Source organism: Zootoca vivipara, chromosome 12 (genome assembly GCF_963506605.1).
Source record: "Zootoca vivipara chromosome 12, rZooViv1.1, whole genome shotgun sequence".
Classification (NCBI taxonomy): Eukaryota; Metazoa; Chordata; class Lepidosauria; order Squamata; family Lacertidae; genus Zootoca; species Zootoca vivipara.
Window position 1 is genome coordinate 46,304,924 of NC_083287.1, and position 27,843 is coordinate 46,332,766.

The following is a 27,843-nucleotide window of genomic DNA, read 5'->3' on the forward strand; positions in this document are numbered from 1 at the left end:
GTGTGCAAAATGTGGCAAGCAGAGATTTGCTCTCTTGTCAAAACAGAAGTAAGCTTATGAATGTTCAGTAGCTAATAAAGCCTTAGAGAAAACAAGGCTGGGGGAAATGGATTGGAGCCAGATGAAGTTAAATTGCAGTGTTCTTAATAATCAGGCTTGTTTGAGCTCTCAGGTAACAGAACTCTGCAGGATCCATTCCTGCCACAACATGGCTACGGAACACAAATCCTGTTCGCACGTGGGTTGCTGCATGCAATAACTCTTCCACATTTTAATTTTAAATGATTCAATATTTAGTTAGAGTTCAGGTCGCAAGGCTGTATTCTATACAGGCAAAAGGTATCCATTTGTATATGGGGGGATATGGGGCTGTTGTTCAGTGCTAGATAATGTGTTTTGCATGCAAAAGGTTTCAGGTTCAAATCCCGGGCATTGGGTCCAACCCAATTGGTGTGTGAGCCTTGACATGTTTGACATATACCAGAAAGTGTAACACAATGCAAGTGGGGAGGGGAGTCTCACTGTGGTTGTCTGCTCAACTTTACGCTTCATTCTTCCTTTGCAAAGCAAGTATGGCCAAAAGTAGAAAACATTCCAAATTAGCTCTCAACAATGGCTTGTACAGTGGCATTCGCTTGAAGAGAGATCTCGCAAAAGCAAATATTGAATAAAAGAAGTCTGCAGATTGCACCTAGGGAAATCCCACTAAGTCTGTTCTCTCCAAGTTGTAAGTTCACTTCTTGGCAAAACATATTGTTGTTCTTGTTTTGTTGTTTTTGTTTTGGGGAAAGTAAATTTTCACAAAGGGCAAAGTTTTGTTATCATTAAGAACCAGTCTGTAAGTCATGAGAAAGAGAGAGAGAGAGAGAGAGAGAGAGAGAGAGAGAGAGAGAGAGAGAGAGTCATCATGTATGAAAGGCTACTTCTCAGAGCATGAATAAGTGCCCAGTGAGTTACCCCAAGGGTATGTGGAGGATTTAAAATTCCACATGGATTTAAATACATTGACGGATTAAGAAGCACAATGGCTGATGACTTCCAGGGTAATGGATTGGTAGAAGACAGCTCTTATATTTTGAAAATATAAGGTCTGAGAATAAAAATATAATGTCTGCTCACCCAGACTCTGAGGTTTTGGAGAGTGTGGAGGAAACGCCTGGTTGCCTGATAAGTTGTTTCATTAAATCTTTTGTGTGTGAATGAAAGAGCAGATGCATATGACTCGTATACCTACTGTTGTTGCTGAGTTTGATAGTATTTCAGTGCAGCTGTAAAAGTACAGATGGAAATTTCTGTATTTCAACAGCAACTCTTGAGACCAACTCTGTCAGCTCAGGCAGGGAGACTACTGGGCAGCAAGGCGGGTGGTAAACCAAGAGAATCCATAAGCTTTCCCAATTGCCCAGTGCCAGAAACACTCACTCTAGACCCCCCACAACTGGACAGAGAGCCGAGAGAGAGAGAGAGAGAGAGAGAGAGAGAGAGAGAGAGAGAGAGAGAGAGAGAGAGAGAGAGAGAGAGAATGAATGAATGAATGAATGAATGAATCTCTATACATCACAGCAACTGCCATTCCCCAAGGGGGGCACAGCTGGTTGAGACCAACTCCACTCTGCTCATCCACCCAGGTCTCAGTGATACAGACCAGATTGGTCTCCTCATCCACAATCAGATCATGGGTGAGGAAGGTCTTACTAAGAGATGACTTGGCATTCGACAACAACAGCTGGAGACCCGAGGACTGGCTGACCCACAATTTACCAGGTTGGCGCAGGGGTAGGCACATGGCACAGTCACCAACTGCTTGTGCCTTGTGCCCCTTATCCAGCGTGCCCACCTACTACACCATACCTCTCCCTACTCTGAACCGCTTTGCTTGCCCACCCTTGCTCTCCCCTGTTACCCTCCCTCTCTTCCAAGGCACATTCTACACCTTAAAAGAAAGAAAAACCCAAATTTTAAAACCCACGGATTAAAAGCTGTTTAAAAACGTTTAAAGCAGTAAACAGTTGGGGCAGTAACACCAATAGCAAGAGCCCCCAACAGGACCCCCAGGACACTGCCACAATAAAAACAAATAATAGGATTTTATTTCTGTTTCGTTACTAAAGGCAACAGAATTGTTTCTGAGGTTTTTTGCCCGTCACTGAAATACTGCAATAGTTGTTTCTCTCGTGTGGGTTTTTGCAATGAGAGAGAGAGAGAGAGTATGGTGTGTGCTCCTTTAATTTGGGCTTACCTGTGTTCCAGAAAACTAATTAAGACTAGTGTAATGACAATATTGTGTTCACTTCTGCCTCTCGCCTTCCTGAGGGTGTTTGTAACGCTGCTGGATATTAGCACCGAAATGCTCTGATCAGCCTTGGTACAGTTGCTTTTGCAACTCACTTTGACATTCAGTTTTGATTTTGTAGCCTGCAGAGATATTACAGTTTTATGCGTACAAATGATAGGAAGGAAATGCCAGCAACGTATTGTATGACTTTTCTTGCACCTCCGGGTAAAAATAATATTACAGTGTTAAAAAGAGAGAGCGAGAGAGAAAGAGAGAGAGAAGCCCACTCCACTTTCTGACACCTCTTGTCTCACACACATTTGAACCACTGTCCTCAGGAGTGAAGGATCTAATTAACACACAAGCCCCCAAGTTCCTGTGACAGCCCTGCTTTCATTGCGACTTGTGAAGAAACAAGAGTTCTACCCCACTACCTAGTCTTGAAATTCAAGGGTGACTTTTTAATGAATAACCTAGGTACAGCATTTCCCTTCCCTGTGGAAATACTCAAATAACATTTTTTAAAAACAAGAACCGGAAACATCATTGTATTACACGTCTGGAAAAACCATGTTTTTAAATACTAGCTTAGAGGGAGGGAGTACCACCTATGTATATGGCTCAATGTCCCTTGAATTATTTTTGGGGAGTGGACGTATGAGCTTTGGAAGAAATTAAGAAATATTACTTTCCTAGCTGGGGTCCAAATAAGCTATTATATCAATAGATATTCCATCAGAGTTCTGCACATGTTCATTCAAAGGTACTTTAAACAAAATGTGAAGAGCAGTGCTCCTCGGCATAATATGCAACTTGTACATCACACTACTGATTTAAAATCCACATTGCTTTCTAATAACAGGTTGGTGATGATGTGGGAAATATTTTGCATTGCAGTAATTAAAAATAAGAACCTGAATGGGTTGGTGTGTTGTGGGGTGTGTGTGTTTTATTTCGACACCAGCTCTCCCAATGGGTTATTTACTTGAGAGATATCTAAGAGTGCTGTTTTTTCTTTCTTTGTGGCATTCTATTTCAACATATTATGAAATTAAGGAATAACTCTTAATACCACTACACTGAATTTTTAAGTAGGTGTGCTCTGATGTCTGGTGTCATATGTGGGATAAAGTTATAAAGTTTAAATTTACTAAGGACTGCTTTATGTTAATTTGGGGAAGTGCAATAATATAGCAGCTGAAGGAGTCATACAAAGTAGCTTTTTCTTGACTTTAATTATGATTATTTTGCAGGTTTTTAAAAATAAAATAAAACTGATTATTTACTAATACAGCCAGCCCTGAATCTGAAAGTGTGTGTGTGTGTGTGTGTGTGTGTGTGTGTTTTATAAATAAATAGATGGAGTTAAACAATTTGTGTGGGTTAGGTGAATATTGACAATCCCAAAGAAAATTTATGAATGTCACTATTTTCTGGTATATGTTGCCACTTGCTGGAAGGTAAACTGGTATATGCCAGCAAACTCAGTGACTAACAGCACTCACTGAAGATATCTGCACTGATATTGACCAAACTTGTAACTTTATAATCTTGATTTGCAGCTAAATCTGTTTCTCAAATGATGGTAGCAAAGTATTGCTATCAGTAACAATAACAATAACAACACCCTGCCCAACTGGGCAGCTTACAGTACGTATAAAAACATAATAAAACGTCAAACTTTAAAAACTTCCTGATACAGGGCTGCCTTCAGATGTCTTCTAAAAGTTGTGCAGTTCTTTATCTCCTTGACATCTGATGGCAGGGCGTTCCACAGGGAAGGTGCCACTGCCGAGAAGGCCTGGTTTCCAATTTAAAATATAATTAAAAAGCATGATATTGAGGAAGACTAGAAGGCTCAAAGACATGTTTTTTGAGCACCACACACACACACACAGACACACACACGAAAATTAACTTCCATACCCTCAGTCACTCTTCAGGACAGTGTAGTTAGCACTATTGTTTGTTCTTGAATATTATGTTTGTTTCTCCTTTTGCTGGGCACGAATGCATTTCAGAAGCAAATGAATTGAAGAAGAAATGTCTTCCTGCGTCCACTTCATAGAGTCCTGTAATTTGACATTCATTTGTTTGTTTCCAACCTCATCTGGCTCTCTTCCTCCCTCCCACTTTTTTTTAAAATAAAAAAAATGTGTAACATTTTTCCCATTGAGTACCAAGATGAACTGGTCGCTGCATCATTGGGCCCATTACACTTCCTAACAATTCCATTTACACCTTATTGTTTGTCTTATTGCTGGAAAATTCAGGTGATTCATCATGCCTGAGGAAGCACCTGATCCCATTTCCCTCGATATCACAATTGCTATGTGACAGGAATACACTTAAGCGTTGGCTTCGAACCACCTAACCATTCCAAGGTGATAACTCTTTTGGGGCTTTTAGCCTCTCAAGTATTGATGAGTTCCATTTTCCGTAATGCTGTGTATTCTTGCTTTCTTTCAACAGCCCTCTGAGCGAGGAAAAGGGTTTGGAGTTAATGAAGCAAGTTGCTGCCCAGCTGAAACTGCAGATGACTGCCTTTGCTGATATCAAGTATGTCACAAAGTCCAACCCTTCTATTAATCTCATCTTAATTCCTAGATTGCTTCAACACTAACATCCATCCTCAACCACAATAATGCAATGGTTCTGAATTGTTTTAAGGTACATTGCTGATATATGTTTTACTCCCCTTTTCGTAATAGAGGGAGGAGACCCAATAAATTGGTTGGCAGTAGGCTCAGGATATAGAAAACAGGATGCATCTTCATACAATGTTAACCCTTAGAATTTACTGCCATGATTTGCAATGATCTATGGTTACAAAAAAGGTTAAGACAAATTCACAGAGGATAGGTCTATCAACAACTACTGTATTAGTCATGTGAACTACAATGAAGTTTTCATTTTAAAGTTCAGCCTGAATTGTCTCTCAAGCAGGGCCGGCCCTACGTGCAGGCTGGGTGGTGCAGAGCACCACGATGCCGGCCCGCCAGGAGGGCGCCGCGAGCTGCACCCACCTGCTGGCCGGCCGGTCCACCGCGCAGCTGCACCCACAGCAACCGTGCTGCGCCTGCCCGCCCGCCGCGCAGTTGCACCTGTGGCAGCCGCGCTGTGCGCGACGCCCACCCTCCCGCCGCGCTGGGAAACGGGGCGGGAGGGCGCCGGAGGGATCCGGCGACCACGGCGCCAGGGGCGCTTAAGACGGCCCTGCTCTTAAGGACCATCCTCTTCCAGCCCTTTGACTCTGATTATAAAAGAGAGACTGCTAAATATAAATTACCGGTAAGTAGATAAATGAATATGAGCGAAGCAAAATGTCACATAGAGTAGGATCTGAAATGTTTTCCTTGTAGTATGAATTTATTTTACTCTGGATTGTTTTTATGCAACGTTTTAATGTGTTGTAAACCTCTCTGAGATTTTTTTTTGTTCTTTTATGTCAAGTAAATGGATAAGTACAGGTGATTCATTGCCATAGGAGCTAAGGGTTGAACATGCTTCTAGCAGGGAGTATGTTCCCTCCCCACACATCATTGGAAGTCACGTCATCTGTGTTTGTGTGTGTGTGTGTGTGATAAAAGTGCAATAGAGTGTATTTTCTCTTTTATCCCTCATAGATCTTCATTTCTAGTCTGCCACTGGACAAATCTGTTAGTTTTGTCCCTCCTCTCAATCTCTGCTATACAACCTTTCCCCATTCTGGGTGCCTGCCATGCAGAAAATGTCCACATGTGCACCTTTATTCCTCCCTCCGGTGTCTAGAACAAACGTTTCCAGTTTTTTTAAAAATGGATCGTTCTATATAAGCCCAGCACTTCTGCAGGCAGCATTGGGTTGGAAGGGGATGCTTCAGTTTCCTAAATAGCATTTATTTTTGAGGGATGGGAGACTAGGTACAAAAAAATGAACATACTGTATTTAAAATAATTAAAAATAAAACAGTGGTTTGGGGGAGTGATGGGGCAGATATATAAGAAGAACAGCTGTTAAAAAAAATTGCATCCCTGAACAAATGCTATGCCAATGCCAGAAGAAGCAGGTCACTTGCAGGCGTGGCTTCAGCCATTGTGGGTGAGGCAAGGGACAAAGAGGAAGAAGTCTATTTCTGTCCATTTTGCATGAGAACCAGAGGGAAGGGGGATGAGTTTAAGAGACAGCTTGGTGGGCGGGGGGGGGGAGAATGTTATGTTTTAAAAAGTTTTAATAAATAAATAGATCAATAAATAAACAAAGGCCAGCCACCATCTCTGACGGCATTTGTTCACAGTGGCCTCTTTCTTCCCTCTTCCTTTGTTACAGCTGATGAAAACAATTGTACAGCCTTGTGCATGACCTCCATATTAAATACAGTTTCATAAAGCTGATATATGTGCTGCCATTACAGCCTGCGGGGTGTGCAAAGTGTGTGTGTGTGTGCATAGTTTGCAAACAGCACTACTTTTGCAAGAGCGGTGCAGCAACAGTGGGGATCAGATTTGTAACCCCAAGGCAGTGACGGATTGTTTCTTTTGGATTTTTCAACAGTATGCACGGGGTCTGCGCTGGGTCTGTTGGGTTCTGCACTAGCTCTGCATCCTCCCCAAGGCCCCGTTTTGGGGGTTTCTGCTGCAGTAGCTCATGCCCACCAATTGAGTAGGTGCATTACTGTACTTTTCGTTGGCATAGCTTCTCTGCCGGTGGAGACTGGTGGAATCAAGCAGGGCTGGTCAGAGGGACACCTCTGATGCACCCAAACCTCCTCCTGCTCTAGGGATTTGGGATTCGGATTGCCCATGTTACTTATAGTAAGCATGTTTAAAATTGCAACCTATATAGTCTCGGGTGTGGTGCCAATAGCATGCTACCTGTGATTATAATTAAGTTATCCGAACGGTTTCTGTAGCACATGTGGCATTCAACATGCGGAGTACAGAATTGCAAATACAAGATGATGAAAACAAGGATTTGGCATTTTAGCTTGCAGGCATTTCAGCTTGTTGTTCTGGCTGCTTTCTTGATCTTTTATGAAAGTACTAGTTATGGTTAATCTGTTTTGTTAATGGTTATGTAGCTGTGAAACAAATTCCATTATTTTGTATTACATCATTAGGGATCATTAAAAGAATATTAAAGCGCCAGAATAATTATGCAAGCAGACACAAAATGATAAGTTTGATTTTATAATCCAATTACGAGTGTCTGTGGCCTCTGGTGATTGATTGCTGGACCAATATCGTAGGAGATGAAAGTGGGTGGCAACATCAATAGGCATTCTGTTAGTCCATGTGCCGTTGTTTCTACCACAAATGTGTTTCACACTCTCGTTTACTGCATTTCCAGTGCTGGGTTTTTAATCCTTGTTTACATGACATTATCCTAACCATAAGGGACGCGGGTGGCACTGTGGGTTAAACCACAGAGCCTAGGGCTTGCCGATCAGAAGGTTGGCGGTTCGAATCCCCGTGACGGGGTGAGCTCCCGTTGCTCAGTCCCTGCTCCTGCCAACCTTGCAGTTCAAAAGCACAAAGTGCAAGTAGATAAATAGGTACCGCTCCGGCAGGAAGGTAAATTGCATTTTCATGTGCTACTCTGGTTCACCAGAAGCAGCTTAGTCATGCTGGCCACATGACCTGGAAGCTGTACGCCGGCTCCCTTGGCCAGTAAAGCGAGATGAGCGCTGCAACCCTAGAGTCGTCCGCAACTGGACCTAACAGTCAGGGGTCCCTTTACCTTTACCTATCCTAACCATATAGGTATCTTAAACTTTTGACACAAAATACTAGTGCTTGATGTGTTGTTTCTTAAACCAGCTTCACAACAATTCGAGCCATTCCCGATTAATCTCTAGCCAAGTTGTACACCCCTTGGCATAGGACAAAGATGTCCTTCCCTCAACAGCACCCCCTGGTGTGAACTCATGAGCAGAAATGAAGGAAGCTGTGCTGATGTGAACAGATAGTTGGGAAAGAGCTGTGAAACGTAATGATGAAAAAACAACTTCACTATGTTTTAAGGGGGTAATGTGAACACACACCAATGTCTTTCCTCTGAGAGTTTATCTTCTCTTAATTATCATATAATGAACTTCTATATAGCAAACCAACCTGAAGTAAATCTAGGTACAATCTGTTTCCTTTTTAAAATAATAACTAGCTGTGGCTGAGTCTAAGATTGGATGTGAGTTTTGTTGGCAGGTAAGACAGAGAAAGCAGTGTTGTATTGAACATATAGAAAGCCCCCCTGTCCCCCATTTCATAGTCCCTCCAAAAAGACTCCGGCCGTCTTTGCTGGGCAGGCATTCCCATTTACCCGGCACCCCGACCTCTCCCTCCCCCCCCCTCGCATGCCACATGTTTCTGGCAGTAGCGTATACTCCGGGTCGCCGCGCAGTCGCCGGGCAGTCGTTCCCAGCAGCCTCTGCCTGCTGACGTCAGGATCCAGCCCCTGCCCTCAGAGGAGCTGTCGGGGAGTTGCAACCAGCAGCCTCTGCTTGGTGATGCATTTAATACTATAGCGTGTGTTACTTTGACGCCCAGCAGATGGTGCTCTGTTTGCAAAAAAACAGGTTTTTACCTGCCACAGGTGTGACACCTGTGCAATCTAAGTATATGCAAACACTCCCGTATGCACATGCAATGTTGTGTCCAAATTTCAACACAATCGGTCAAGAACTTTTGGAGATTTTTGGTCACCCACAAATGGACACTTACATTTTTATTTATATACCGGTAGATAACAATAATAATCTGTTTTGCTCATTTGTGGTTTGCTAGACCTTAGTTCCCATAATTTTAACTGGGAATTCTATTCTGTTTCCTACAAGCATAATAGTAGAGTAAATTGAAATATATGAGACAAACCAACCACCACCACCACCACCACCCAAGGCATAGGAGTTCAGTGAATGTTCAAGTAAAGCCTGTATCTACAACTTGAAAACAGGGCTTATCAAGTGGTGGCCGCACCAGCAGTATTGGTCAAAGATGCTTTGCTACCCAAGACGAAGGGCAAGAAGGCACCTCTCCCCACTACCAAATATAGACGCTGACCAGACTGGCAGCTGAATCTTCCTTAAACACTGGCAAAGAGACAGTCTCTTTCAGTGCACCTGAGGGCAGCAAGGTAGCTTTGGGGATGAAAAGCTGCATGGAACCTTAGACAAAGGGAAGCGTAAGGCAGCTCATTTGGGATGTCAGTTATTTCATTTATTTTTGCATTTTAACTGTGAAAGAGATAGAGATGCTTGCAGGAGTTTTTCCCTCAGGTGCCAAAATACATTTGCCAATCTGGGGGTGGCGCTGACTGTTCTGTCTGAGGCAACAAAATGTCTTCATCTGGTCCTTTTTCAGGTAACTTTTCAGAAATCTTTAGTTTTTCAGCATTGATGAGGTTCATCTTGAAATGCTAATGTGAATCCAGGCATATTTTAGTGTCGTGTGAAGTCCCCTTAGCCCAATTCAGAATTAAGCCAAAAGTCATGGGCAGTCATAGAATCCTAGAATCCTAGAAAGGGCCACAAGGGTCATTTAGTCCAATCCCCTGCAATGCAGGAATATTTTTGCCCCATGTCTCAAGCTTTACTAACTGAGCTATCCCAGCATATTTTTGGAGAATGATTTTTTTACTAAGAGTTCTAAATTGACTTGTCGTGATTGTTGCACAGCACTTCTACAGAAACATATTTTACTTCCTCAAGTGCAGAATTTCTGAGAGAAATCACATCAGCAGCTAGGTACAAGTCAAATTTAAAACCAGTGATAACAAAGTGTATTTTACTGGCTGAACACCAAAACCCAGGTTATAGCCCTCCTCTTTTGCATCTCCTCAGTCCTGTCCCACAGCCCTCACCTGTTATGAAGAGGACTAAAACAAGTCACAAATAACCATACCCAAAGTGCTAACTTGGATTTCCCATTTAAATCACACGAGGTTTCATTTAAGTAAATACATTTAGGAAATGGGTAAGAAGCCGTATAGAAACGATCCATTTGGTCCAGGGTTTTCCAAACTTGGGTCTCCAGCTGCTTTTGGACTATAGTTCCCACCTTCCCTGACCACTGGTCCTGCTAGCTAGGGATGGTGGGAGTTGTAGTCCAAAAACAGCTGGAGACCTAAGTTTGGGAAAACTCTGATTTGGTCTTGGTGACTAACAGGCCAAAGGAGCTTACACTTCAGTTCCTTTCCCGTTCCTGATCGTATGTGATAGAGCTGTATGTACCTGAATTGGCACGTCAGCAGTAGTTTTGCTAAGTGGAAGGCTAAAGCCTTTTGGTGGTGGTTTTTCTTTGTTTCCTCCTGTTATATTGATATCACCTGAAAAACCCAATCAGCCATTTAATCAAACCTACTCATCCAGAACCTAAACACTGCTGTGATACTTGGTGTTTCCACTTCATCATGCTGATAGGTTATGACACAAGGCATGTGTTGGTTGTAAAGGTGAACATCTAAGGAAACTATGACTAGCTTGGATTCAGAACGGTATGAAATAGGTATATTTAACTCGGCATGCAAATTCGCTTGGTAATTCTAGTTGAATCTAAGCCGAATCTTGCACAATTTGGGTATGCTGCAGTTACTTTTTAATGTGCAGTGTCTTTCAGAATGAGGCTGTTTCCTCTCTCCAGGTGCAGTACCTGGCTAATTGTAGGTGAGCAGGAGTTTGTTTGGTGTTTTTTTGGGGGGGGGGGAAGAGCACAGCTCTCATTTTTTTCAGACCAGACGTTATGGCATCATCTGCCAAATCTCCAGACCAGTTGGTGGACTCTTTTTGCTCTGGCAAATCAATGAATTGATAATGAGGTTTTTATTATTGCCGCAGATGGTAATACAGGAAGTAAGAGAATTGAGAGCCTGAATACTTTCCTTTTCTTTGGTGTTGCGTCTACTCTATGCTAGCAATTTAGTTGGTAACACTTCTTTGCAATATTGTTTGCACTTCTAGTTTGAAGCTATAAGTTACATCTGAGCTGACTTAAGAATCTTTTATCAATGAGTTTTACAAGTCAAACCTGTGCCGTCAGGGTTAAGCAGCACTGCTTACTGCCAGGTAACCATGCATAGTACAGGATTGTATTCATGCCACATGGTTAATTGGGAGGTCTCCCGAGTCAAAAACAGCTTTCTGCATTTTTGGACTGTTCTTGGGGCACAGCTGTGAGCGCTGCCATTATTAATTCCTGCACTTCAGATTTGACACTGTGCCACTGCCTAGCTATGATAGGTTACAGAACAAAACTTCAGAGTGAGCAAAACTGGGATTATGTAACCTCATAAACTTTTACAGAACTGCCACCAACTTCTTATTAAAACAGTAAAGAACCCAAACCTGTAATATAAAAGCACATCTTAGTAGTGTGTCCAGTGGTTGTTTTATGAACACAGGGAAAGCAAAACCCAATTGGAAAAACAAAAACAGAACCCAGAAATATTTCAGAAAGAAGGAAAATAAGGGGTAAAGGAAAGATTTACAGGTACTTAAAAATAAATAGCATTTTAGCCAAGGTGGTACTACTACTACTACTACTAATAATAATAATAATAATAAGAATAAGAATAAAAATAAGAATAAGAATATATTATTTATACCCCGCCCACCTGGCCGGGTCTCCCCCACTATGGGCGGCTTCCAACACACATCAAAATAATGAGTTACTTACTTGATATACTGTACCAAGGTTCAAGTGAAGTTCTCAGTTTCTGACCTGTAAATCTATGTCACTTCTTGAAGCCAGCCTTTTCCATACCATTCCTGCCTTTTCCATATACCCAAAATAAATTCATCAAGAACCAAATGTCTGTGTTCTCCAACTTCCTTATCCCTCATCTTCTAAACGATGACCTACTCTTTGAAAAAAGTCACTGACTTTCCGAAACATGTGAGTAGAAAAATAGATTTCCTCGGGAGCTAAAATCCAATTACTATGTAGATCTTAAAACTTAATTTCATATACAGAATTAGAATTCTAACAGAACTAACAGGGTATCTTGGTTAGCCCTTCAAAGGAAGGTTGAACCAGTGAAGGGTAATTATCCTGCAGGAGAATTTCATTTACATCTGACAAACATATATCAAAGTCCCCAAACAAGTGATATCTCAGATATAAGGAAGATTGGTAATTAATTCAGACTTACTGTCCTGAGGGCCTGTCACTGAATGAAGCAAAGTTAGAAGATGGCTGCTGTTTAGCATCTAACAGATTAGACTTCTCTAATTTCTACACTTGTAGCTGGAATTTCTCCATGAAAAGACGTAATAAATCTACTGTGTCATGATAGCCACCTCATGTTTCACACTGGGGAGTTGCCACAGCCCTTTATCATGTTGACTGCCCTTTTCTGAACCTTTTCCAGCACTGCTTGAAGGTGAAATGACCAGAACTAGTGAGGTCACACTGTATATTTGTACAATGGCACTATATATTTGTACAATGGCAGCTTTTTGTTCAATCCCTTTTCCCAGTGATCCTTAACATGAAAATCGCCCACTCGCTGCAGCATCTTCTTCGAGCTATCTTATATCAAGTCAATATTTCATTTCTAGTCAGTCATTGCCAGTTCAGACCCCATGAGCCTATGTGTGGAATTAAGGCGCCCCACCCTCCATTATGCATGACTTGAAGCAGGAGACCCTCCATTTATATGAAAAACATGGTACCTTGTGATAGTTCGAGATTTGTCTGACTTCCGACCCTGAGGTCCACTTTCTTCCTCATTTCATTTAGCATCCTGAGGACCAAGTACAGCCTGAGCTGGCTTTCAATTTTAACCTGGAGGTAAGAATGAGAGCAGGTATTAGTGAAAGAATTCTACCTCACTGAAAGACACATTCCACAGTGCACAATTTTAAACCCCAGGTATTATTTTTGGCCTCTGTATTGATGTTATCTATTTCCATATGTGATTCAAAATCTATATATAAATGTAAACTGGGTATGTTCCTTCCTCTCCAACGTTCAACAAAACCGCTTGACTGATACCATTGAAATTGGGACACAAAGTCAAATGTGACTGCCCGAGTGACCCCATGCTGTTTTCAAAGACAGATGAGTCACCTACACCAGGTAAAACCCCAAAAAACACCGTGTTCCAGAACTCACAAATCACCTGTAAGTGCATGCTGGGAGCACAGGAGAGATTGCAACACAGCGCCCTCTAGAGACAGCTACACTGGTACCACACCTAGGAAACCTACCCTCTCCACAGGCTCGGCTTTCCAGACTAGGCCGCTTTCCAGACTAGGCCGAGTGGAGGTAGAGCCTTGCCTGGGGGGGGGGGAAGGGGGGGAATAGGGGGCAGGGATAGGTAATGGGTCGGAACAGGGTAGGGGGAGACACAGGGATGAAACCTGCCCTCTCCACAGTATCTCGGCTTGGGTTTACAGACTAGGCCGCTTTCCAGACTAGGCTGAGTGGAGGTAGCGGCCTGCCTGGGTGGGGGATGGGGGCCACGAATAGGTCATGGGTTGGGACAGGGTGGGCCCAATCACAGGGATGAACCGGGGGGTGGGGTGGGGAGGGCCAGGGATAGGTAATGGGTCGGAACAGGGGGGGGGGAGACACAGGGATGCGCCTATGTAAACATAAGAAATGAAAAACAGGGGGACTCTGAAGGTGAGGGGAGTCTGAAGTGGGACTCTGGGGTTCCATTTAACAAACTGATCCACCACAACGCGTGGCAGGGCAGCTAGTTATTTATAAAAACCTCCACAAGGTAAAGTCAAGTGTGATGGGGAATCTCTTCTTCTCCCACCTTGATTCCCACTCACTTCTTGTAATAGTTCCTTCCTAACACTTGGTGGGGGGAATTTGTATGGCTGCTTTTCTCACCTTCTGCTCCCTGCCCTTCTTCTAGCATCTAGAATGCTAGAATCTAGTAGTGTCATAGCTGCAAGCAGCCCTGGAGAACATGTTTCTGCAGGATTTCAGCACCTAGATTGGGCTACCATGGCACTGTGGGCACTGGAAAGATGGGGGGGAAACGAATGAGGGAAGGGGTGAGGAACAGAGGAAGAACTTGCTGCCACACGTGACCTGTCATCGTGTTAATTTGGAAGAAGGGAATGGGGTAATGAAGGGAGGGAACATTGACTGTGTGTTGGTGACCTGATACAAGCCAATTAAAGTGCAAGTCCAAATTAGGGTCTGTCTGGGTACTCACCCCATTTTCTGAACTTGGTAAAATAAAGAAAATTCCTTCCAGTAGCACCTTAGAGACCAACTAAGTTTGTAATTGGTATGAGCTTTCGTGTGCATGCACACTTCATCAGATAAATTATCAGGTAAAATAAATTATTATGATAGCCACAATCTCATCTAAATTATCTAGTTCTGACTCCTTTGTTATCTGCTAACTGTGTGCTCCTAGACACCCACCATATTCTAAACTAACGTCTACTCTTGCGATTCATTTTAAGTTAAAAATATAAGGTTATCCTTCAGTCAAACATTGCATCCTTATTTCCCTTTCTTGTGTGCTGTATACAGGATCTCCCTTCCACAAACCTTCCTCTCCTGCCACCTCCCAGCTGTGCTTGTTTGGGGACTGTGAGCCAGCAGCCCCCTTTTGCCATGCAGAAACCATCAAGCGGATCATGCCCAATGTTGGCACAGAGGTATTGGTGCTGCCGAAATGTGGCTGGTGGGTAGCTTTCAAAATAAAAATGCAACATTGCACTCATTCAACAGCATCACACCCGAAACAGACCAAATTATTTTGGTGTGTTTTGCTAAATGTATACCACTTAAATTGTTCAAGCTCTGTCGCTTAGTGTTCCAGAAATAATTAATTATCAAAGTGCATTGTTTTGTCCCGTGTTTCTTAGGGACTTAATCCTCAGGACCGACAACAGACTGGCTTCAGCCCCCACAGTTTCATTCTAGAAGTACATTGATTTGATCACTGTGCCTCAGCACATTGTGAATAGTGTGACCAGCTGCAAAGGAGGACAAGATGCCAGTATCTAACAGTTATGTAGAACAAGGGTATGTTTCAGGGAAGAGGAAATGCTTTCTATACAACTCTGAAAGGCACAGGAACCCTGTCCTCCTTTACATATAGTTTTGAACTTCTTAGGCATGCTTTCGGAGCCACAAAACTGCTTCCTTCTGTCATCAGCTCCATGCTTTGTTGCTGACTGTGCCACCAGCAGCGCTTGCTTCTCAAATACTTTTCCACTAGGGGGTATGGCAGACTGTAACTTCCCTTCCCTGTGATCTTCCTTTTATGTTTCCCTAATAAGTACCTACGAGGGAAAGAAGTGTGGTCATATGAAGTTCAGTCCACAATCTATAAGAATTTAAATGGCCTCATTTATAAAAGTAATCGTAGCCCGCAACGGAAAGTGATGCAGGAACTGCTGTATTGATAACGTTGCATCTCTCTCTTTCTGGCTTTCAGTTTGTTCATTCATTGATGCAAAATCATATGCTTGGAATTAGAGCAATAATACCGTAATAATTCTGAAGATAAAAATTTGTTCATCGTGTGTGGCAAGGGTAAAAAAACAGGGAGAGGAACATAATATCATCAACATGGAATCAAGTCATCCCTGACAAATTGACTGGAACCCACCATAAATGATGATAACCGTCTGGGACGTTGTTCAGAGGCTGTTGGTTTTTGTTTAAATCCAATACATAGCTGATATGAAAGTAGCATTACTGAATTCTTTTTAATAAAAAAACCCAGCAGAAATTCCACCAACTGAGGGGGTAATTAGTCTGTACTTTTCAAGTAATTTGTTTGATCAAGGAAACACTGTTTTGAATAGGATTAGGGTTGCTGTCTTACTACCCTCAATCTGCGTAATCACCTTTATATACAACTGTGTTGTTAAATGGATGTAAATCAGGGATAACCAAAATGCTTTATTGAAAATGTGCATGAATGCAACTGACAGTGCGATCTAATTCTCAATTCTGTGATTAAAATCCTTTTCTAGTCACTGAAGATACGCAGCAATGCCATGCTTCTCAGGCGTTTTGATTCATTTGACCAGCTGGGCTCTGGTGTTTTTATGTTTATGACCTCTTTTTCATCTTGCACAATTTGTTGAATTTGTGTGTGATGTAATCTGCCCCAAAGGAGACAATGTTCTTTACTCACCAGCTAGATCATGGGTGATATGTGAGAACAGTTTGTTTGCAATGAAATGCATCAGGTCATAAACGCCATTACGCCCTTCAGTGGGAATTAGTATTTAAGAGTGGTGTCAAAACAATTGTGGTTAATATTAGCCAAGCTTCAAGGAGGTGTGGTGAACTGAGTGAAAGAGCAATATCTCATATGTCACTGCTGCTGGCATCAATATCTTTCTCAGTAAGTCTTGGGAGGGGGAAGGTTTTTCTGCATCTTTATTTACTGATTTTTTTCTTTTCTTTTTTCCTGCTGGCTACACCTTCTTATATGCATCAGTCCAATGCTGCTAGTCCTACAAATAGCATAAAGTAAAATAGTGTGCTAATCTTGACCATGGCAAATGTAGGCTGAAAACCTCACTCTGCTATTGGGTTCCCCGAATGGACATACCGCTGACTTTACTCAGAGGTTGGTTGTGAGGCTCAAATTGCCATTCTGAGCTCCTTGGCTGAAATGTGGGATGTAAACATAACAAATAAATATTGCCGCTTGGCATGTATATACCAGTGCCACCAATAGAATACCAAAGTGGCAGAATCCCTCCCAAAGTCAATGCAATCAATATTCATTGTTGTTATCATTTACTGTATTACTTTTTATTTTGTGGTATTATATTTCTCTTGCATATAACGAAAAGCCCAATTTTCTCTAGCATACACACATTCTTATTGAAATGTTTATTCAGTAAGAGTTTGAGGCTCTATTAGCGGCTTTTAAAGAAACATACGAAACAGGGAAAAAAGTTTAACAGCTGCTACTTTTCTACTCGCCGAGACGCGGGTGGCGCTATGGGTTAAACCACAGAGCCTAGGGCTTGCTGATCAGAAGGTCAGTGGTTCGAATCCCCGCGACGGGGTGAGCTCCCGTTGCTCAGTCCCAGCTCCTGCCAACCTAGCAGTTCAAAAGCACGTCAAAGTGCAAGTACCGCTACAGCGGGAAGGTAAACGTGTTTCCGTGTGCTGCTCTGGTTCGCCAGAAGCGGCTTTGTCATGCTGGCCACATGACCTGGAAGCTGTACGCTGGCTCCCTTGGCCAATAACGCGAGATGAGCGCCGCAACCCCAGAGTCGGTCACGACTGGACCTAATGGTCCCATTTACGGTACTAGTTATAGTGGCACCAAAATTATAAGTGTTGATAACATGGTATGAGAAGAAATGGACCAAAAATATTTCCGTTTCCTTTTCCACCACAAATGTTTAACGGTTTCATATGGACACACAATGTTAGCTACAATTCATACCTATCCTGTAGGCTTTTGTTAAATGAAATACGGTACTGCATTTTGCTACATTTCTCCCCAAACCAGCCTCAAACTGAATTGAGGAAAGGAACCTCATGTTCTAGGTCCTCCCTCAAAGAGGGCACATGTTGCGGTGAGACCTGGAGACCGACCACCTGTGTTGTGGATGGGTAAGATTGGTCAGCCACAACACCCGATTGGTAGGACCCTCAATTTTGGGTTCAATCTAGCCAATGGATTGAGGGAGCTATATATACCCATGTACGTGGCCCAGAGCTTCCTCTTTCAGTTCGTGCATTTGGAACACCTGCCCACCTCTCCCTACTTTTAGGGCTTGGTTGCGCTTGACCTTGCTATGCCATCGTGTGTTGTCTGTCATTGGGACAGGGGCACAGCAGGAATTTTCCCCACTTGGCTGATTGGCAAATCATCACAACTTGCAAAGTTGCGGATAGGCACTGGTTCAGGTGATAGGAATGAGAGAACGCTCTTGCCATCCCTATGTGAAGGGTATTCCGTTAAAGGATTCCAGGGACTCAAAAGGAGCTATGGCAACAAGTTTCACAATTTATATGTGCCTTTTCCAGATAAGGAATTGTCTGTCTATACAAGAAACAATCTTGTTATAGAATTCTAACATACAATTCTCAAGAATTGGTGGGCATACCACTGAAGCGTTTTGCAAGAAGATGATTCAAGGAATATTGTCATCTACTAATGTTAATGTACCTATGGATTCTCCTGTATACTGTCTTAATATTGTACCGGGTGTGCTCCCTGGGAAGGGTTGCTAAATTAGTTTATGTTTGTCACCCAAAATTTTAGGAGATACCTTCGAAACTAGAATAACTGGGGATGTTATGGGATATACTTTTATTAGTTAAACTGATGGCTCCACATGAGTTTGGTGCCCAGTAATTGTTTTCATAAATAACTTCTTGTCGTTGGATTATAAACAATTCATATGTTTAATGTAGAAACATGTCCTTTATATTGAGTGTATGTTTTAACTTATGGGGTGCCGACTTGATTTTAATATTTGAGATGTCTTGCTGCTTACTAGACCTATAACATTTCAATAGGCAAGTACCTCTTGATTCTTTTGTTTTCAGTTCTAGAGAATGATAACAAGACACTGACTAGCAGTACCTTCCTAACCACTGCGTTGGTGCAAATGATGCAGAACTAATATTAGCTGTAGCTAAAATGTGTAAATAAGACAAGACCTCTGGCTCAGAGTCATCATAAGTTCCTAATGTGGTTTTTAGTGCCGAACCCTAGTTGAAAAATCAGCTGCTACTTAACATAATGCCAGGTGGTCTGGACATAAGGAAGCATGACCTAATGGTGGGTTTTGACTCATGCTTCAGTGCTGAAACTGCTTATTTGTGAATGATCCTGTAGGTTATTTTGCAGTAATTTAAGATGTTTTTCATTACCGTAATGCAATGAATTATATAAGAAGAACATGCACATCACTTGTATCATTACTCCTCTAAAATAAAACTTCAGTGCCCTGTGCCTATCAGCTTGGAAGTGAAATGGAACTACCTGAAAGCAAGATATTTCTACATACTCTGTAGACTTCCTGTGTGTGCAGAAACACCCCCCCCCCAAAATTCCAAACAATAATCTTTGATTAGTGACTTTAGGTACTTATGGAATATTGAAAAGCCACAAAATGTTGAGTGAGGTGAAGGAAGGAAGGAAGGAAGGAAGGAAGGAAGGAAGGAGGGAGGGAGGGAGAGAAGAAACGAACCAGAGAGGGGGAGAAAGATCTGCATGAGCCCCTAATATTCTGGAAGTGGGCATTATGATTGGATGGGGAGCATCTTAAGATAAAAAAAGAACTTCCCTATCATGTCCTATACAGGAATATTACAGGAGGGAAGAAAGTGACAATCGCATCCTTTAAAAAAATAAAATAAAAATCCACATTCTCCAGACCTTGCCCACTTAAGTATATAATAATAATAATAATAATAATAATAATAATAATAATAATAATAATAAATTTATTATTATTTATACCCCGCCCATCTGGCTGGATTTCCCCAGCCACTCTGGGCGGCTTCCAACCGAATATTAAAAAGTACAGTATCAAACATTAAAAACTTCCCTAAACAGGGCCGCCTTCAGTTGTCTTCTAAATGTAAAATAGTTGTTTATTGCCTTGACATCTGCTGGGAGGGCGTTCCACAGGGCGGGTGCCACTACCGAGAAGACCCTCTGTCTGGTTCCCTGTAACCTCACTTCTCACAATGAGGGAACCGCCAGAAGGCCCTCGGTGCTGGATCTCAGTGCCTGGGCTGAATGGTGGGAGTGGAGACACTCCTTCAGGTATACAGGACTGAGGCCATTTAGGGCTTTAAAGGTCAGTACCAACACTTTGAATTGTGCTCGGAAACATACTGGGAGCCAGTAGCAATAAATCTTCAGGTTTGGGAATGATGAATGATGAATGGATATTGACAATTATTGGAATAATGAAAGCAATACATTGGTACCCATTCATTACTCTTGGTACTTGTTGGTTCAACTTTCATTTTACTTTTTTACAAAATGGTTGAGTTTTTCATTCATAACTAAATCAATATGCATGTTACTTTGATCTTGAGATGTATAAGCATCTAGCTGAGCCTAATAAAACACACTGGAGATGATAAATTATCCTTGAATATATATTGTATGTTACGTTCCTTAGTTACAAACCTCTTGTTTCACATCATGTTTTGTAGCATGCTGGGGCCAGCTGTGACCTTCAAAGTGCACTCAAATGTCTTCAATATCACCACAGCCGATGTTGCCAAAGCAGCAGGTAAGAATCCTTATTGTCAAATGCACCCTTTTCTCCACCCACCATTGAATTTAGAAACACAGTCTCAGACAACAAGAAGGGTCCTTATCACCAGAAGATTGACATTTAATGAAACAGACATTTGAAGGGGTGGTAGCCTAAATGGAAAACTTAAGTGTAGCATCTCCAACTCAATTAAAACTGCCTGACACTTCCTTATTTGTAAAAGAACTGAACTGAGCAGAGAATGAGGTCTGGATTTTTATAATGAAAGAGAGCCCACAGTATTGTGTTTGAAAGAGAGAAAACGTACAGTTCTTAAATGAATATTTGACATCAGCGAGTCCCAGCTAGTGTAGCTGTATAGCACAAAAGAAGTATGACTACAATTAAGCCTTTATTTCTGGACCTCAGAATTGGCTATAAACGTGTTTGTGCTGTCAAGTTAATTTGACAATTCCCATGACCCAGAGATGGCAAGCATTGCAGATCAACAACGAACGTCCTCCTCCAAAAGAGCCATGGCAGTGCACTGCGGATTTGATTATAGTCATTTTGGAGTCTAGCCTTGATTGTAAATTGTTTTGCTGACCTGAAATCGTGCCTAGAATTCCACTCGGAGGCCCAAGGTTTGTTGCTGCCCTAGGTGAATTAAAAGTTTGCTGCTTCCTCACATCCTCCCTGTACCTTTCCTGTGCTGACCAGCTTAACAATATCACATTAAAAGAACAAGAGCTGACCTGGGCATTATTTTCTTGTCTGCCCGTTTAATGTTCCTTCCCCAGAAGGGCAGGAATAACCTCTCTCCCCAAGACATTATCAGAGCTGAGACAGGCACCCCCAAGTGGTTGCCTGGTTTACTTTGGTGTCTGGGCAAGCTCTGTGCTGTAACTTTGCCCGGAGTAACTCAAGCGCGCTTTTAATGAGTAAGAACAAATGATCAAACTGGTTTGAAATTGTCGCTTGTATAATCTCATGGGAGCTTACGATGGCAAAAATACTGCGCCATAAAAAGTACCGTGGGTTGAATGTATGTACAGTAGATTGAATATCTTGGCGCTCAACTGTTCCACAAATAACCTAGGAGGTAATACAGTGTGGTATTAAGTTAAACCTGTAGATTTGTGCATTTGCAAGCATAGCCTATTGGCACATGGCTGGAGGCAATCCTAGCAGGGTGTGAAGGGCAAAGGCAGTGGCAAGTAGTAGTTGCTGCTGCCCACCCTATCCCTATTGCGATGAGCAGCAGTGTCACTGTTGCTGGGATCATATTGCCAGCACTCTGACCCCCATGTGCAGCTGCCAGCGCAGTCAAGGTCTGTGATAGTAAAGTGCATTAGACAGCTGTGTGTGTACCCTTTATCAGCCTCCACTGTGTGTGTGTCTGTCTCCTAACAAAAGCTCCGTGTACCCGTACAAACTTACAGAACCATGTTGCTTAGGAATATGAAGCACAACACAGTGAAGACGCAGTGCTGTCCATTTCCGTTAATTTCAGTTGCAGAGTTTAAGCATGCACTTAACCTCCGACAGAAATTAATTGGGTTTGAGTGGGCTTAACTCTGCCTTCACCGGTGTAAGCAGATCCTTGGAGCTGCCTTGTTGACAGTAATGTCACCACAGGCTACCTGGGTGAGGCTGAGAAGGGGCAGGGTGGCAGCAAGGTTTGTGCTGTGTGTGTGACCTATGGGAGTGATGGATTGGCTCTGCCAGTGTATCCATGCAACCCTAAGCAGACCTTGGGGGTCTCAAATTTCAGTGGTGCCCTGTGCAATGCTAGAATTTGGCGCCCCCTGCGTCTCAGCTTCCATTCCACATCATAGTTCCGGCGCCCTTGTGGCACCCCCAAGGCTCTGCATCTGGTGTGACTGGTGGTCACACTCTCCTAAATCCTCCTCTGCCTAAAGTCATCACCACCCTACCCCAACCCCATCCAGGTTAGCTGTAGCCGGTGCCAGGAGGGTGGTCCTACCACACTTGCCACTATTCGTTGACTGGATTGCGGTCCTGGTGGTTTTTTAAAAAAAATAAATGCACTGGGTATCACCAATTAAAGTACTTTAAAAAAATCGCCCTCTGTATGCATGCCATTGACGGAGGTGCAGCTACTTCATTTGAATCCAGGGCCTGTACTTCTTCTGTGCCCCATGAAGACAAATGCTTGTTTAGTTTTAGTACATTGGTTTGTCTTAGGCAGTGGAATTGCTTCTAGGAACTCAATATCCATTCTCAGTTCAACAATGGTTAAGGGAATAATAATTTACTTGTTGTTTACAAAATCCCAGTTCACAAAACCTGTAGGTTTTTAAAATATAGCTTTTATATGCATGTCAGTAATTTACCCTCTGCCTAAAGGACAAGCTTCATAATCCCGTCACGTCTCTTTGGAGTTGATTACACTGAGGAGTAGAGGAGGAGTAGAGGACGAAAGGGCAGCATTTAAGAGTTTCAAAAAAAATAGTTCATGTTGTCAACATATCAAATTTCATATCTCTGGATATGAAAGTCATATGCATTATAGCAGATGCGGTCATAAAAACAAAATAATCCACACATTCCATGGACGTATATATCAATACTGAATGACAACCAGTAAGAGGGTGGGGGAAATATAGTTATATAGCACCCCTTCCAACTTCAGACCCTCACTGCCCCCTGATTGCGAGCACACACGCTGAACCCTGGCTTTGGAGCCTACCCCCCAAAGAAAGAGACAAGAGGCCAAAGTATGGGTTTAAATTAGTCACAACTTTAACTTCAGAATGTGGGAAACTTGGCATAGGCCTTGGCATGTTAGCCGGGTCGCAGCCGCCTACACGGGCCTGGCGAAGTGCCCAGCAAACAAAAGAAACCAGAATCACTTACCTCAACCTGGTTGCTCACTGGAACACGTACTGAACCTGGAAGAGGAAGAAACAAAGTGAGGTTTTGGCCGAAGGGGTCGGCCTCTTTCCCTTGGCCTTCGCCCCACCCCCAGCCGGCTGTCCATTGTCCTCCCAGGCCAGGGGCGGATGATAGCCACCCTGACCCAGGTGGGAGGCACCAGACCAGGTAAGCCCGCTAGGTGTAACAAACCCCACCCACCTGTTTGGAAGGGAGGGTGGAAATTACTTTGCTGGGATCTATAGTTCTGTGCTAGAATGTGACTATATAGTCCAGAAGGGACTCTGGTAAAGAACAATTTCCAGCTGTCTCTGCCTTCTCTATGGTGTTGGGAACTGACGCTCTGAGATTTATTTTGAAGCAAGAGCGATGATGTCATCTATGAAAACACCAGGGAAATTTACGGGTCCTCCTTGCTCTAGCTGGTGAATGAGATAAGAATGAGGCTTCCATGTTTTGCTATTTGTGGGACACATTAACACAGAGGAAATCTGAGAATGAGGAAAATAATCAAACTGTGATACTCCCTGTTTTTGATGGGGTTCTTGTTTCATGCTAGCAACTTGTATGCTAAAAACTTCTTTGGAAGATTGTTTGCATTTCTGATTTAAAGGCTGCATTGAACATCTGTTCAATGACTGTCACTTTATCTTAATCAATTGGGTATTTTGCTAATATTTGGGTGTGGCTGTGTATCAACACAGCTCCTTGTATTTTTGGACCTTGTGGTGTGGACACGACACACAGAGCTCCTACAGTTCAACATTTGCCACACCACTGCTGCTCCTTTACCTCTCATGTCCCTGTTGGGCAGAAGGAAGTTTCCTGCCTTGGGACTAGTTCCCATAAATATGCAGAAACTCCATTTCCTCTCTCAACCTCCAGGTGCATATTACAGACAATATTGTGGAGAGCTGTTAAAAGTAATTTAAAAGCAAACCAAGCAAATAAGAAATATTTAGTATGCCTTCTGATAATGCTCATGGCAGTCCTCTCCCTGCCCCTTTGCTCCTCTTCAGAACTAGAAGACATGCAGCTTGGTAGTTATTGTCAAAGTTTCCCGCTATACAAGACGGTCCTGTAGGTCCCACAGATATATTGTAAGTGTAATTATAACTTAAGTAATTGCTCCGCATATAGAAGTTACTTTTGGGAATCCTATCCTTAAATAGTCTAACTGTGTGCAAATTATCTTTAACAGAAGCCTGTCACCTAGGGATATAAGCTGTTCATAGAAGTTTTCAAGGAAACAAAAAAGCCCATTAAGATTGCCTTGGCATAGTCAATAATTAAAGTGATAATGCATGAAAATGATAAAAACTGAAAGCCTCTACCATTCCCCCCCCTCTCTCTCTTCCAGAATTAAAATATTCACTCTATATGGCCTTGAAATGCTCTGTTTTGTTTTTATGACAGAACTTGCCCATTGTGTGATACAATTGGTTTCCAAGCATCCAGCTTGATGCAGTGTAGCTTTTTTTTTAAAGGCGTAATGACATTGGTTTGTGCTTCCCTTTCCCAAGTTGTAATAAGTTCAGGGTAGTCATTATGGCAAATTTTTGTTTGGAGGAAGGGGAAAAGTTCTGTAAATAGCATGGTATCCTTGCAATAATAAAAAAATTCATTTACAAATGTAGAGGTACAGCAGGCATTACTCAAAGAGCGGGCACATGGGCAGGCATCAAAGATTCCAGAATGAGAACTAGAGCACTGAGATACCCAAAACTCTTTTTTTTTGTAATGGCTCAGTTGGTTAGAGCGTGATGCTGGTAACGCCAAAGTTGCAGGTTCGATCCCCGTATGGTACAGCTGCATATTCCTGCATTACAGGGGGTTGGAGTAGATGATCCTCACGTTCCCTTCCAACTCTACAAGTCTATGATAAACCTTATTTATTTATTAAAAAATTCCTTCAGTAGCACCTTAAAGACCAACTAAGTTTTTATTTTGGTATGAGCTTTCGTGTGCATGCACACTTCTTCAGATACACTGAAATAGGAGTCCCCAGGCGCTTATGTGGAGAAGGGGTGGGGAGGGGGTGGGGTGGGGAGGGGGTGTCACTCTGAAGGGTGGTGGAAGTGGGTGATTGACTGACTGATAGCTGTTGGTGTGCATGCACACGAAAGCTCATACCAAAATAAAAACTTAGTTGGTCTTTAAGGTGCTACTGAAGGAATTTTTTTATTTTACTTCGACCCAGACCAACACGGCTACCTACCTGTAACCAGACTTATTTATTTATGCAACTCTGCCAGACACTGGGCAAAATGAATCCTTCAATCAGCCTACACAATCAAATATTAATGCATCATTCAGCAGAAATTAATTGGAGTTACTTCCAGATAAATTTCCAACAATTGGACGGTAAGTCTGATCTTGACTCTTGCTAAAATGAGCAGCACGGATAATATACATTTGAAGTGAAACAGTGGACTTTCCTTTTATCTGCAGAAATGCCCTGCGGGCAGCTATGCTCTGGCAGTTTACACCTGCTAGTTATTTGGAAGTTTGCCTGTTCATATGCACCTTTGAAGAATATGGCCACAACTTTTTGGATGAGTAACAAGGACATTGTAAAGCTACAAATGATGGAAAAAATTGCTTTAAAGCATGCATAAGCAACATCTGCTAATTCTTCGTGCAATGGTGCCTAATTTGGCCTCGTTCCTTAAGTGGCATCGCAGTGCCATTTTCCCACCCCATGTTTTGCTTCACTAATAATCATTAGCTAAAGGACTTAGTGCAGTCACACTGCTACTAAAACAATTGGCACAAAAGTGATGAAGCCAAGTGCGGAACTGAAACCTTAATCCTCATTATAATAATATGATTAGACATGGTACCTGGGAGCTGCTTCCTGATAAGTGTGAGTGGCGGTACCTTGAGCTCTGGTCAGTGGTGGCCAACATATAAAACACAGGTCACATGTTAAGTTGCTTTGTTTCCTGCAGGCTCTTTTAGCAGCCCTGGGCATATTGGATTTATTTCCTCTCTTGTTAAGCCATTAACATTAAAGCCTGGTTTTATATAAATATGTCCAAAGTGGCTTACAGCAGAACACAAAATACTATAAAGCAAATCCATACTATTGAAACACATAACAGCTGCACCTTGATTTTTCTGCAAAGTATCAATCCACCACACCTGCAAAACTGAAACTGGGTCCCAGATTGAGGAAAGGCATGCCGATATTAAAAGTGTTTTTCCTTATCATGGAAAGGATGAAAGAGATGAGCAGTGGTTGATCTCCTTACATTTAAAGAGATGCTTTCTGCTGGTACACAACAGCTGTGCAGGATTGTATTGCTCATATCAAAATCATAGAATGGTAGAGTTGGAAGGGACCACAAGAGCCATCTAGTCCAACCCCTTGCAATTCAGGAATTTTTTTGCCCAGGGTGGGGCTCGAACCCACAACCTTGAGATTGTCTCGTGCTCTACCAACTGAAAATGGAACAGGGATTCTCCTCCCCATCTTCTCATGTGAGATTTCAAATAGGAAAGCAAGTTTTTATGGAACTTTGAAGATACAATTAACTATAGATACAAGTGCATGCTGTATATTGAAGCTGTTGTTATTTTAAATGCCTCAAGTTGTTTCAGTTTGGAGGTAAACGTTTCACAATGACCATACCTTGGGAAAATGCATTGTACGTACCATGTGTGCGCTGTGTACAGATTAACGTACTTGCATCAAATAAAATAAATGGAGGTTTATATTGTCTCCTTTGGGACTGTGCCAGTCTGCGCAACATATATTGCATTGTTTGTTGAACAGCAGCCTGCACTGCTATATCCTAAAGTGAGTTTTCAAAAAGCAGCTTGGGATTATATGGTTCTCATCAATTTGGGCTGCCAATTGTTCAGGTTGTTACACAAGCTAAACACAGACATTTTGGGCAAAGAACAGTCAAGCCAAGTATATTCCAAGGAGGTTCTTCAGTGTAAAATGTTGTGTATGACCCCTCTGCTAACAACCTTTGAACTTTTCATGGACAGCAATGATTTGTGTGCCTCTATACTTACAAGGGACGCAAGGGACGCGGGTGGCGCTGTGGGTTAAACCACTGAGCCTAGGGCTTGCCCATCAGAAGGTCGGTGGTTCGAATCCCCACTACAGGGTGAGCTCCCATTGTTCGGTCCCTGCTCCTGCCAACCAGGCAGTTCGAAAGCACATCAAAGTGCAAGTACTGTAGTTAAATAGGTACCGCTACAGCGGGAAAGTAAACGGCATTTCCATGTGCTGCTCTGGTTCACCAGAAGCGGCTTTGTCATGCTGGCCACATGACCTGGAAGCTGTATGCCGGCTCCCTCGGCCAATAACATGAGATGAGCGCCGCAACCCCAGAGTCGGTCACGACTGGACCTAATGGTCAGGGGTCCCTTTACCTTTACCTATACTTACATAGTCAGTATTGGCCATATTAATGCAAGCAAAGAATATGAGTAATTAATACCATGATTATGAGGGAGGCTTGTGAGATGCAGATGAACCTAAAATGTTGGATGCATCCAGACA

At 42.5% G+C, this 27,843-nt stretch overlaps 1 protein-coding gene across 1 annotated transcript in view; it reads left to right on the plus strand.

Annotated features, from left to right (window-relative positions):
- The window catches only part of PTPRN2 (protein tyrosine phosphatase receptor type N2), a 592,105-nt gene that overhangs the window by 202,167 nt on the left and 362,095 nt on the right, over window positions 1–27,843 (plus strand). The window contains exons 10-11 of the mRNA XM_035129839.2: window positions 4,748–4,834; window positions 20,383–20,462. Coding sequence (XP_034985730.2) covers window positions 4,748–4,834; window positions 20,383–20,462 — 167 coding nt within the window. The remainder of the gene's footprint in view (window positions 1–4,747; window positions 4,835–20,382; window positions 20,463–27,843) is intronic.